Below are 11,858 nucleotides of genomic sequence, written 5' to 3' on the forward strand. Positions count from 1 at the left end.
GGACTTTGGGAGCAAGATATATTACTATTTTCCCCTTTTTGTGTGTGTGTGTGTGTGTGTGTGTGTGTGTGTGTGTGTATAATGGAATATTACTCAGCCATATAAAGAATGAAATTATGCTGTTTGCAACAGTGTGGATAGACCTAGAGAGTATTACGCTCAATGAAATTTCAGACAGAGAAAAATACTCTGTGTTATCATTTATATGTGGAATCTTAAAAAAGACACAAACAAATGTATATGATAAAACATAATTAAGACATTCTGCCCTGCCATGCCCTGCTCTCAAGAGACACAAGTCATCTCCCCCAGCAAATGGGCCCAGCCTGTGGAGGAGGGCGGCACGCGGCTCCGCTTTGCCCAGCTTTCAGAGCACGCCACCACTCCGACCAAGGGGTCCGAGCGTGCCGCGGGCTATGACCTGTACAGTGCCTATGATTACACAGTACCACCTATGGAGAAAGGCCCTGTGAAAACAGACACTCAGATAGCTCTTCCTTCTGGGTGCTATGGGACAGTAGCTCCACGGTCTGGCTTGGCTGCAAAACCCTTCATAGATGTAGGAGCTGGTGTCATAGATGAAGATTATAGAGGAAATGTTGGTGTTGTACTGTTTAATTTTGGCAAAGAAAAGTTTGAAGTCAAAAAGGGTGATCAAATTGCCCAGCTGGCTAAAAAACAGAAATTTATTTCTCAGTTCTGGAGGGTGGGAAGCCCAAGATCCAGGTGCTGACAAGGTAGGTTTCACTCTGAGGCCCCTTCCCCTTGGCTTGTAGGCGGCCGCCTTCTTGCCCTGTGTTCACAATGGCCTCTGAGTGCAGACTCGCGGAGGAGGCAGAGGGGGCACTCTGGGGTCACTTCTCATGAGGACATTACTCCTATTGGGCCAGGGCCCCCTCCTCATGACCTCATTCAACCTCAAGCATTTCCTTAGGGGGCGCATCTCCAAATACAGCCACACTGGGGGTTAGGGCTTCAACATACGGATTTGGGGTGAGGGGGGCACACAAACAGTCAGTCCATACAATAGTTAACTTGACACATGGAAATTGGAAAAGCCTACAAATCAGGACTCCTTTCCTGGAGATGGTTTGGTGAACACTAACCAGCACACTGCGCTGAGGGGAAGTGCAGACAATGATCTCCTGGTCCCATTCTTCTGAGTATCCTTCACTTCTCCCAGCCTGGGAGCTCAGCAAGGTCGGGGGTCAGCTTTGATCCCCAGTTCTCAGCCCTCTACGCTCATCTCCTAGAAGCCCAATCAGCATTTGTCAGATTGACCAGGAGCTGAAATGCATGCTGGTGGCATGAAAAGGAGGCTGACATGAGAGGAAGTCTCGGTCCCACAAAGATGAAACTTGTGACTATGACAGAAGCAGGAACTACAGACGCAGCCTCTGGAGTTGACTGTGGGACGGATGACTTCCCTTCCCTGAGCCTCGGGTTTCTCATCTGTAAAGTGGGGGTAGTAACAGTACCTCCCTTGGAGGGTCCCAGTGAGGACAGGATGAGGTAACACAGAGGACCCTGCACACGGCCTGGAAAGCTACATGGATCATCACACAGATACCCATCCTTTAAAGATCTCTCCTTCTTCCATAAACATTCAGTCAGCACTGACTGCCCCACTCACTGTGCCACCTGACAAGGACCCAAAGCCCCCTGAGCCAGTGTCCCAGTCAGTCCTCAAGCTTCTCTCTGTGTAGCAGGAAGACAACACAGAAAAGGGAAGCGTTGCTTGTTAACAGGGCGAGAGGGCTGTTGACCTTCCTCACTGCGTGGGGAAGTGGTAGGGAGCTCGGGCTCTGGGCTCAGACCCAACGCCGCAGCGGACATTTACATGTGCTGTGACCTCAGTTAAATCTCATAATCTCCCTTGGGACCTGAGTTTCTTCCTGCATAAAAATGAGGATCAAAATAGACCCTGCCTGCCTCCTGGGGTTGTTGGGAGAGTTAAGAGCTACTTTAAAACATAACCTGGATTTGGTAAATTGGTGCAGCCACTATGGAAAACAGTATGGGGGTTCCTCAAAAAACTAAAAATAACTACCATGCGATCCATCAATTCCACTCATGGGTACATATCCATGAAAATGAAAACACTAACTTGAAAAGATACATGCACCCCAATGTTCATAGCAGCAATATTCATAATAGCCAAGACATGGAAGCAACCCAAGTGTCTATCAACAGATGAACAGATAAAGAAGATGTGGTGTGTGTGTGTGTGTGCGTGTGTGTGTGTGTGTGTGTGTGTGTGTGTACAGAAACCATATTTCACTACTACGTATGCTCTCGAGGTTACTGTGCTATTGTATCCTCACGGTGGGAAGGCTGTACAATAACACATGCTGTACATTTCCTCCTGACTCACATTCAGTGATTTCACATTGGTAGTCATATTATCTGCTCAGGCTGTCAGAGCAAAATAGCACAGACAGGGTGGCTAAAAAACAGAAATTTATTTCTCAGTTCTGGAGGGTGGGAAGCCCAAGATCCAGGTGCTGACAAGGTAGGTTTCACTCTGAGGCCTCTTCCCCTTGGCTTGTAGGCGGCCGCCTTCTTGCCCTGTGTTCACAATGGCCTCTGAGTGCAGACTCATGGAGGAGGCAGAGGGGGCACTCTGGGGTCACTTCTCATGAGGACATTACTCCTATTGGGCCAGGGCCCCCTCCTCATGACCTCATTCAACCTTAAGCATTTCCTTAGGGGTACCTCTCCAAATACAGCCACACTGGGGTTTAGGGCTTCAACATACGGATTTGGGGTGAGGGGGGCACACAAACAGTCAGTCCATACAATAGTTAACTTGACACATGGAAATTGGAAAAGCCTACAAATCAGGACTCCTTTCCTGGAGATGGTTTGGTGAACACTAACCAGCACACTGCGCTGAGGGGAAGTGCAGACAATGATCTCCTGGTCCCATTCTTCTGAGTATCCTTCACTTCTCCCAGCCTGGGAGCTCAGCAAGGTCGGGGGTCAGCTTTGATCCCCAGTTCTCAGCCCTCTACGCTCATCTCCTAGAAGCCCAATCAGCATTTGTCAGATTGACCAGGAGCTGAAATGCATGCTGGTGGCATGAAAAGGAGGCTGACATGAGAGGAAGTCTCGGTACCACAAAGATGAAACTTGTGACTATGACAGAAGCAGGAACTACAGATGCAGCCTCTGGAGTTGACTGTGGGACGGATGACTTCCCTTCCCTGAGCCTCGGGTTTCTCATCTGTAAAGTGGGGGTAGTAACAGTACCTCCCTTGGAGGGTCCCAGTGAGGACAGGATGAGGTAACACAGAGGACCCTGCACACGGCCTGGAAAGCTACATGGATCATCACACAGATACCCATCCTTTAAAGATCTCTCCTTCTTCCATAAACATTCAGTCAGCACTGACTGCCCCACTCACTGTGCCACCTGACAAGGACCCAAAGCCCCCTGAGCCAGTGTCCCAGTCAGTCCTCAAGCTTCTCTCTGTGTAGCAGGAAGACAACACAGAAAAGGGAAGCGTTGCTTGTTAACAGGGCGAGAGGGCTGTTGACCTTCCTCACTGCGTGGGGAAGTGGTAGGGAGCTCGGGCTCTGGGCTCAGACCCAATGCCACAGCGGACATTTACATGTGCTGTGACCTCAGTTAAATCTCATAATCTCCCTTGGGACCTGAGTTTCTTCCTGCATAAAAATGAGGATCAAAATAGACCCTGCCTGCCTCCTGGGGTTGTTGGGAGAGTTAAGAGCTATTTTAAAATATAACCTGGATTTGTTTTAATCAGGTATGGTAAGACACACATGCAAATGACTGTTATAAAGGAAGCAGTTTATATTCACAAAACCATAAAAACAAGATGCCCAGCACTCCACGCAGGGCCATGAGGGGAGGCACCAGGGTCAGTCAGGAGGCAGAGGGAGGGAGGGGGAAACATGGGCAGGAGCCTTTGCTGTAGGTTCTGTGAGAAAGACAGGCAAGGGAGACCAGGCAGGTTCAGGATCAGCTGCTATGAACAATGTCTGCGGGCTCTGGGGATTAGGGGCGGGCCCTAGTTGCCTGGTACCTGGCCCTGGGAGGAATACGGCAGAAGAACATGGGCCTCCTGGAGCATAAGAGCCAGATGGAGGAGGTGGTGGGGAGTGTGGGCTCTGGACTGCTTGGTTTGCATATGACAGGCGAGCTCCTGGGCACGTCCATTGCTCTTCTAAGAACTGGCAGCCCTGGGAGGGACAGTCTCTCCCTGGTCAGTGAGGCCCCAGATGTCAGAGCGTCAATACAGCAAATAAGAAAACATAGCCAACACGAGTGCAAAGCACCCGACACACAGGAAGTGGGAGATGTCATCCCTGCCTGTTTCAACTTTGTGGGGCCTGGGTCTCCCTCTACTTGCTTCACATAGTGAAGCAAGCTGAGAGTCTTCCCTTCCCAGCTGGACTCTAGTTCCTGGAGGGCTCACTGCACACCTGAACCCAACCAGGGCAGGAGAAGCCTTCTCTGGGCCCCTCCCTGCCTGGAAAACAAGAGGAAGTAAACAGAGTGCTGATGTCAGCAGAGGCCCGCGGACAGCCCATGGGAAAGAGCAGAGACCACGACCTTGCCCTTCGTCCCTCCCCCTTCCCTGTGCTCTTTCTTGCCTCCTGTGTCCTGCCTCACCTCAGGGCCCACACTCACATTCCTCCTGCCTTTGTTTCCCCAGACCCTGAGAAGTGGCTAGCTGAATGAGGCACAATGAATGACCCCCCCCCAGGATGGGCGGTGGAAGGAAGGGGAAGTGAGGGAGGTTGAGGGGGTGGTTGGTGGGGGAGGGGCAATCTTGGGTAAGCGCCAAGCTCACGAGGCAGACAGACCTGAGTGCGGTCCAAATCCAGACCTGGAGGGAACCAGAGTAAGTGAGGTCACTTCCCTGTGGACTGTAAAAGATGCTTGGGCTGAATTGGTAACAGGAGTTCATCCTCCGTTCCCGCAACAGGAATGGGAGAGTTTGGGACTCTCCATGACATTAAGGCTCTGGGCCTCAGTTTCTTCCTGGGTAAAATGGACATAAGGATACATCACCACAGAATGTTGTAAAGCTGAAAATGAGAAAACGCATGTTTAGGGCTTGACTCAGATATGAGGGTTCCATGAAAGTGCAGAATCTGTCCTCTGCGGCCTATAAGTGCAGGCACATAGAGAAAGCCAGGACTACCTGGCTGGCCATGAGAGAACTGTGGGAAAAAACTATTAGGATTGGGAAAAAAACTGAGAAAAGGAAAAAGGAAGTTCACATCATGTCCTCCCACCCCCATGGTCCATTCTGTGAACCAATGCCAACGTCATCCTGGAGAGCGGGTGAGCAGAGCCTCCACCCCAGCCAGCCAGCCCTGGGGGGCCACCAAAGTTCCCAGCCCCCAATCTCTCACCCCGCCCACCACCAGTCACAGGCGGGCAGGGCCTCCATCAGAGAGGGTCCCAGGGACTGTCACCAGGATGGCTCATGACTGCTCTGACCTTCATCCCCTCTGTCCAGGGAAGGCTCTGGATGGGCCAGGGTCGCACAGCTGCAGATGGAACCCCCTGAGAAGCGTTATTAAGTACAGCCTCCGGGTTCACCCCCCAGAGCTCTGCACTCACCTCAGACGGTGAGGCCCAGAGATTCTGTGGTCCAGCCAGGAGGAAGCATCTAGAAGGAGCAGAGGGCTCTGTGGGCTCAGCAAGACTGGAGCTCAAGTCCTGGACCCGCCACCTCAGAGTCCTGGACGTGGGGCAGGGCGTGTCTGAGCCCCAGTGTCCTCCTTGCAGAGTGTGAGGACAGAGGGCCCTGCAGACCCAGTCCTGCCTCTCCGGGTGGAGGCGTGGCCTCCAGAAGGCCCACCCTCGGGGTAGGTGGGAACCTGCGCCCACCCTCCCCTCCTCACCTCAGGGAGGGTGTGAGACTGCACACAGGGAGCAGAGCAGCGCAGGAGGGGCCTGGTGGGCCTTGGTTCTGCCGGGGGACTGAAGGGGGCACTGCAGTGTCGCCTACCTGGAGAGAGAGAGACCACTAGCATGCTGCGTGCCCCGGTGCCCGGGCTGGGGGCTGAGGCTTGACCACCAGCAGCTCCCTCCTCCTCCTCCTCTCTAAGGGGCTGTAGCTGGGCAGGGACTCAGGGCCGTGGGCCTCTCCCTGAAGGAGCCTGAACTGGTCCTGCTGTCGCCCCTTTCCCTGGGAGGAGAGAGACACTCAGAGAAGCAGAGAAAAGGAGAGAGAGACACACAGAGACACAGAGACTGACTCCTAAGGAGATGCCAAGGCGGTGGCAAAGGCAGGGAGCTGAGGGAGAGAGGAGAGGCCCCAGCTGGCCCAGGTCAGGACCAGCCCCTCAGTGTGCAGAGGGGGGCAGGGAGCCCTAGATCATGGTTCCCTTTGCACTGACCACAGAGAGGCCCTTTTGCAATACAGGAAAAGAAGTCAGATTGATAAAGGAAGTGCCGGTCATGGCAGGGGTGGGCGGGTTTGGGGAAGGCCCCTACCCTCCTCAGTCCTCTGAAGGAGCCTGGTCCTCGCTCTCCTGGTGCTGAGATTCCCCGCAGGCGGCCCTCCACAGGCCTCCCCTCTGGCCTTGAAGGCTCTGCTTGTCTTCTCATCCCGGGAGGAGGGCAAGGCCATGGGTCTGGCCCTGCTGCTGCCCCTGCTGCTGCCCCTGGCATCTCTGCAGGCGGGTGAGAGGCCGGGACGGTCCTGTTCTGCCCAGGGCCGCAGGGACCACCCCCCCGGGGAGGGGCTATGACTGGGTGTCTGTAGAAGTGTCCCCTGGGGTAGCCGGCCAGGCCTCCCACCCCCAACAAAGAGCTGGTCCCACAGCTCTTTGCGGGGTCCCCCCCAACACTGCACCCTCCTCCCCGCCCCAAGCCTGGAGAGGGGCTCACCCAGGCCAGAGGGCCAGTCCTATCACCTGTCACACATCCCCCTGTAGGTGAGGGTGGCTGACGGTCTGGGGTCACCTTCAAAGTCTCTCCCTCTCCCTCCCTCCTCTAGGTCACTGGGCAGAACCCAATCCAAACACTGACTTTGGGATGAACCAACCGAAGAAACTCTCAGCCCCCAAGGGTGGCTCCGTCCACATCCCCTTCTCCTTCTATTACTCCTGGGAATCAGCCAAGGTTCCCAACGTGAGAATATCCTGGAGATGGAAACACTTCCATGGGGAGTACATCTACAAGACGACCCCGCTGTTCATCCATAAGGATTTCAAGGACCGGCTCCTCCTGAACTGGACAAAGGGCAGGGAGCACGGCTCCCTCCAGATCTCGAAACTGCGGGAGGAGGATGAGTCTACGTACTTCTGCCGGGTGGAGGTGGACACACAGAGAATAGGCAAGCAGATGTGGCAGTCCATCGAGGGAACCACACTCACCGTCATCCCCAGTGAGTCCAGCTGTCCTGCCTGAGGCTCCTGGAGGCCACTGGGGTCTTGTCTCCCAGGCCTGGCCCAGGCCCCCTCTTCCTCTCTTCTCTCAAACTCCTGCCCCTCCCCCCTCCACTCCTCCCAGGCCGCTAGCAACCCCTTCTCACCTTCATCTTCCCCAGCCCTGGGCGGCCTCCCTGGCCCATCCTCCTCTCTGCCCTCCGGATCCAGCCCCTCCCTCATCCTCAGGCCTCCACCCTCTGGGCTCCCAGCTATTCTCCTTTCTTGCTCCAAGCTGGGGCTGCACCCTCCCCTGCCCTCACCCCGTCCTCCAGGTGACTTGACGTCTTTGGGACGTGGCTGCCTCCCCTCTGTCACGTGTCCACGTGTGGAGGCTCAGCTACCCCATGTCTGTCTCCCCACGGCCATGAGCTCAGCCCCCACACACAGTAGGTGTGTGGTGGCCACCCGTGGTGGCCCGAGGCGTCCCGTGTCCCCATCACCTGTTTCGCACCTCCTCTTCCCCCGCTTCCATCCCCTTTACCTCCTTGCCTCCCCCCCACCTCTCCCTGCGTGGCTCTGGTCACACTGTCCCCGTCGTCCACCCTCATCTTGCTCCTCTGTCCTGGTCATGACGAGGCAGCAGCAGCGGTAACGGCGGCTCCCGCTGGCTGTGCCCTGCGTCCCGGCTGGACACCTTGGCAGCATCACCCCAGCTAAACCCCAGCTAACCTTCCCCACGACCCCGGTAACAGTCGGCCCTGCTGCCATCCTCCTGTCACAGGAAGGGAGACCGAGGCTCGCACAGCAAACACCTGCCCGAAGTCACTCCCGGTGCAGGTGGGGTTTGACCCCAGTTTAACCCCAGAGCCTCCCTTCTTAACCATGAGCTGCTCGGCCTCACCTACTGACCTCATCATCTTGGTGTCGTGACCTCTTTTTAACCTAACAACGGACACGCTGCATTAACAGATCTCCGTCTGTCACTCAGTGGGGCGTCGGAACCTGCACCTCAGTGTATCTGACTCCAGAGCAGGGGGGAGGGAGTTCTCTCTGACAGGCAATGGCAATACAGGTGTTGTTGTCTGTAATTTTTTAGAAAACTAATAATTGACTAAGACAGTTTTCTCTTTATAATCACTTGTGCTGGCAGTTCTAAACAGTGTCCATGATGGATTACTGCTCTTGGCCGGAAAGACACTCTCCCTGTCTGCCCTCTTGGAAAACCACTGCCCCTTCTTGACTACTATGCTCATTTCGGAGCAAACAGATAGTGACTCACAATCCGAATTAAGCAAGACAGCCTTGGATTAATATTTCCTGCACCTCCTCCATATTCCCTTAAATGGCCTTTTTTGAGGGACTTCGTCTCTCCTTAAATCCCTCTTCGTCCTTTCCTAATTCTTCCTTCTTTTTCTCATTTCTGTGTTTCAGTCACATTTACTCTGAGTTTTTTCATTAATAAGTTAATTTTTTTTTCAATTAATTCAATGAATTGGATGTCATGCTCATTACTTTTTAAAAGATACAAGAAAGTAATAAAAAGAAATGTTTTTAATCCCAGTGAAGTACCACCATGCAAAAACATCACACCAAAGGAATATCTGTAGCAAACATAACTCATAAGTTTGAGGTTGGCTTATTAATTTTTTTTTTACAAACGGTTTACTTTTGTAGCCAAATCTAATTATATTCTCATTTGTAGTTCTTCTCTTTTATTTCTAAGCCGAAAACCCCACATCCCACTAGGGGTGAAAATATTTTTTCCTAATTTTTGTAAAATTTGATTACTTTGGGCTTCCCTGGTGGCGCAGTGGTTGCGCGTCCGCCTGCCGATGCAGGGGAACCGGGTTCGCGCCCCGGTCCGGGAGGATCCCACGTGCCGCGGAGCGGCTGGGACCGTGAGCCGTGGCCGCTGAGCCTGCGTGCGGGCTCTGGGGATTAGGGGCGGGCCCTAGTTGCCTGGTACCTGGCCCTGGGAGGAATACGGCAGAAGAACATGGGCCTCCTGGAGCATAAGAGCCAGATGGAGGAGGTGGTGGGGAGTGTGGGCTCTGGACTGCTTGGTTTGCATATGACAGGCGAGCTCCTGGGCACGTCCATTGCTCTTCTAAGAACTGGCAGCCCTGGGAGGGACAGTCTCTCCCTGGTCAGTGAGGCCCCAGATGTCAGAGCGTCAATACAGCAAATAAGAAAACATAGCCAACACGAGTGCAAAGCACCCGACACACAGGAAGTGGGAGATGTCATCCCTGCCTGTTTCAACTTTGTGGGGCCTGGGTCTCCCTCTACTTGCTTCACATAGTGAAGCAAGCTGAGAGTCTTCCCTTCCCAGCTGGACTCTAGTTCCTGGAGGGCTCACTGCACACCTGAACCCAACCAGGGCAGGAGAAGCCTTCTCTGGGCCCCTCCCTGCCTGGAAAACAAGAGGAAGTAAACAGAGTGCTGATGTCAGCAGAGGCCCGCGGACAGCCCATGGGAAAGAGCAGAGACCACGACCTTGCCCTTCGTCCCTCCCCCTTCCCTGTGCTCTTTCTTGCCTCCTGTGTCCTGCCTCACCTCAGGGCCCACACTCACATTCCTCCTGCCTTTGTTTCCCCAGACCCTGAGAAGTGGCTAGCTGAATGAGGCACAATGAATGACCCCCCCCAGGATGGGCGGTGGAAGGAAGGGGAAGTGAGGGAGGTTGAGGGGGTGGTTGGTGGGGGAGGGGCAATCTTGGGTAAGCGCCAAGCTCACGAGGCAGACAGACCTGAGTGCGGTCCAAATCCAGACCTGGAGGGAACCAGAGTAAGTGAGGTCACTTCCCTGTGGACTGTAAAAGATGCTTGGGCTGAATTGGTAACAGGAGTTCATCCTCCGTTCCCGCAACAGGAATGGGAGAGTTTGGGACTCTCCATGACATTAAGGCTCTGGGCCTCAGTTTCTTCCTGGGTAAAATGGACATAAGGATACATCACCACAGAATGTTGTAAAGCTGAAAATGAGAAAACGCATGTTTAGGGCTTGACTCAGATATGAGGGTTCCATGAAAGTGCAGAATCTGTCCTCTGCGGCCTATAAGTGCAGGCACATAGAGAAAGCCAGGACTACCTGGCTGGCCATGAGAGAACTGTGGGAAAAAACTATTAGGATTGGGAAAAAAACTGAGAAAAGGAAAAAGGAAGTTCACATCATGTCCTCCCACCCCCATGGTCCATTCTGTGAACCAATGCCAACGTCATCCTGGAGAGCGGGTGAGCAGAGCCTCCACCCCAGCCAGCCAGCCCTGGGGGGAGGAAATGTTGGTGTTGTACTGTTTAATTTTGGCAAAGAAAAGTTTGAAGTCAAAAAGGGTGATCAAATTGCCCAGCTCATTTGTGAACAGATATTTTACCCAGAAATAGAGGAAGTTCAAGTTTTAGATGACACTGAAAGGGGTTCAGGAGGTTTTGGTTCCACTGGAAATAATTAAGATTTATGCCAAGAACAGAAAATGTACTTTTTCCTTGAAAATAAAGACTTTGCTTAAAAAATAAAAAAACATAATTAAGGGATTAAGTGATATAAACTAGGTATAAAATAGATAAGCAACAAAGATATATATATATGGCCTGGATTTGTTTTATTCAAGTATGGAGAGACACACAGACACAAAATTGGCTGTTATGAAGGAAGCAGTTTATATTCACAAAACCATAAAAACAAGATGCCCAGCACTCCACGCAGGGCCATGAGGGGAGGCACCAGGGTCAGTCAGGAGGCAGAGGGAGGGAGGGGGAAACATGGGCAGGAGCCTTTGCTGTAGGTTCTGTGAGAAAGACAGGCAAGGGAGACCAGGCAGGTTCAGGATCAGCTGCTATGAACAATGTCTGCGGGCTCTGGGGATTAGGGGCGGGCCCTAGTTGCCTGGTACCTGGCCCTGGGAGGAATACAGCAGAAGAACATGGGCCTCCTGGAGCATAAGAGCCAGATGGAGGAGGTGGTGGGGAGTGTGGGCTCTGGACTGCTTGGTTTGCATATGACAGGCGAGCTCCTGGGCACGTCCATTGCTCTTCTAAGAACTGGCAGCCCTGGGAGGGACAGTCTCTCCCTGGTCAGTGAGGCCCCAGATGTCAGAGCGTCAATACAGCAAATAAGAAAACATAGCCAACACGAGTGCAAAGCACCCGACACACAGGAAGTGGGAGATGTCATCCCTGCCTGTTTCAACTTTGTGGGGCCTGGGTCTCCCTCTACTTGCTTCACATAGTGAAGCAAGCTGAGAGTCTTCCCTTCCCAGCTGGACTCTAGTTCCTGGAGGGCTCACTGCACACCTGAACCCAACCAGGGCAGGAGAAGCCTTCTCTGGGCCCCTCCCTGCCTGGAAAACAAGAGGAAGTAAACAGAGTGCTGATGTCAGCAGAGGCCCGCGGACAGCCCATGGGAAAGAGCAGAGACCACGACCTTGCCCTTCGTCCCTCCCCCTTCCCTGTGCTCTTTCTTGCCTCCTGTGTCCTGCCTCACCTCAGGGCCCACACTCACAT

The 11,858-nt window shown here is 53.4% G+C and overlaps 2 protein-coding genes across 10 annotated transcripts in view; one reads left to right on the top strand and one right to left on the bottom strand.

Moving 5' to 3' along the window:
* The window catches only part of MBLAC1 (metallo-beta-lactamase domain containing 1), an 82,685-nt gene that overhangs the window by 43,208 nt on the left and 27,619 nt on the right, over positions 1-11,858 (bottom strand). Inside the window, exon 2 of one of the 9 annotated variants that reach the window (XM_028498704.2) lies at positions 10,031-10,283. The exons of 7 other annotated variants lie outside the window; for them this stretch is intronic. The gene's annotated coding sequence lies outside the window, so the exon portion shown is untranslated. Of the gene's footprint in view, positions 1-10,030; positions 10,331-11,858 lie in introns of those variants that run through there. One more of the 9 variants, XM_028498700.2, reaches the window with a different exon arrangement.
* Positions 275-10,808, top strand: LOC102976077 (deoxyuridine 5'-triphosphate nucleotidohydrolase, mitochondrial-like). Its single transcript, XM_024123655.3, has 2 exons — positions 275-640; positions 10,673-10,808. The coding sequence occupies exons 1-2, from the start codon at positions 275-277 to the stop codon at positions 10,805-10,807; spliced, it is 501 nt and encodes a 166-aa protein (XP_023979423.1). The 3' UTR covers position 10,808.

Source organism: Physeter macrocephalus, chromosome 14 (assembly GCF_002837175.3).
Source record: "Physeter macrocephalus isolate SW-GA chromosome 14, ASM283717v5, whole genome shotgun sequence".
Classification (NCBI taxonomy): domain Eukaryota; kingdom Metazoa; phylum Chordata; class Mammalia; order Artiodactyla; family Physeteridae; genus Physeter; species Physeter macrocephalus.

What these genes read in the sequence shown, in the direction of transcription:
- LOC102976077 (XM_024123655.3), top strand. Translation starts at nt 275, where the DNA reads ATGCCCTGCTCTCAAGAGACACAAGTCATCTCCCCCAGCAAATGGGCC. An exon ending in TTGGCAAAGAAAAGTTTGAA is followed by an intron (nt 641 to 10,672) that starts GTCAAAAAGGGT and finishes GGCAAAGAAAAG; the next exon opens with TTTGAAGTCAAAAAGGGTGA.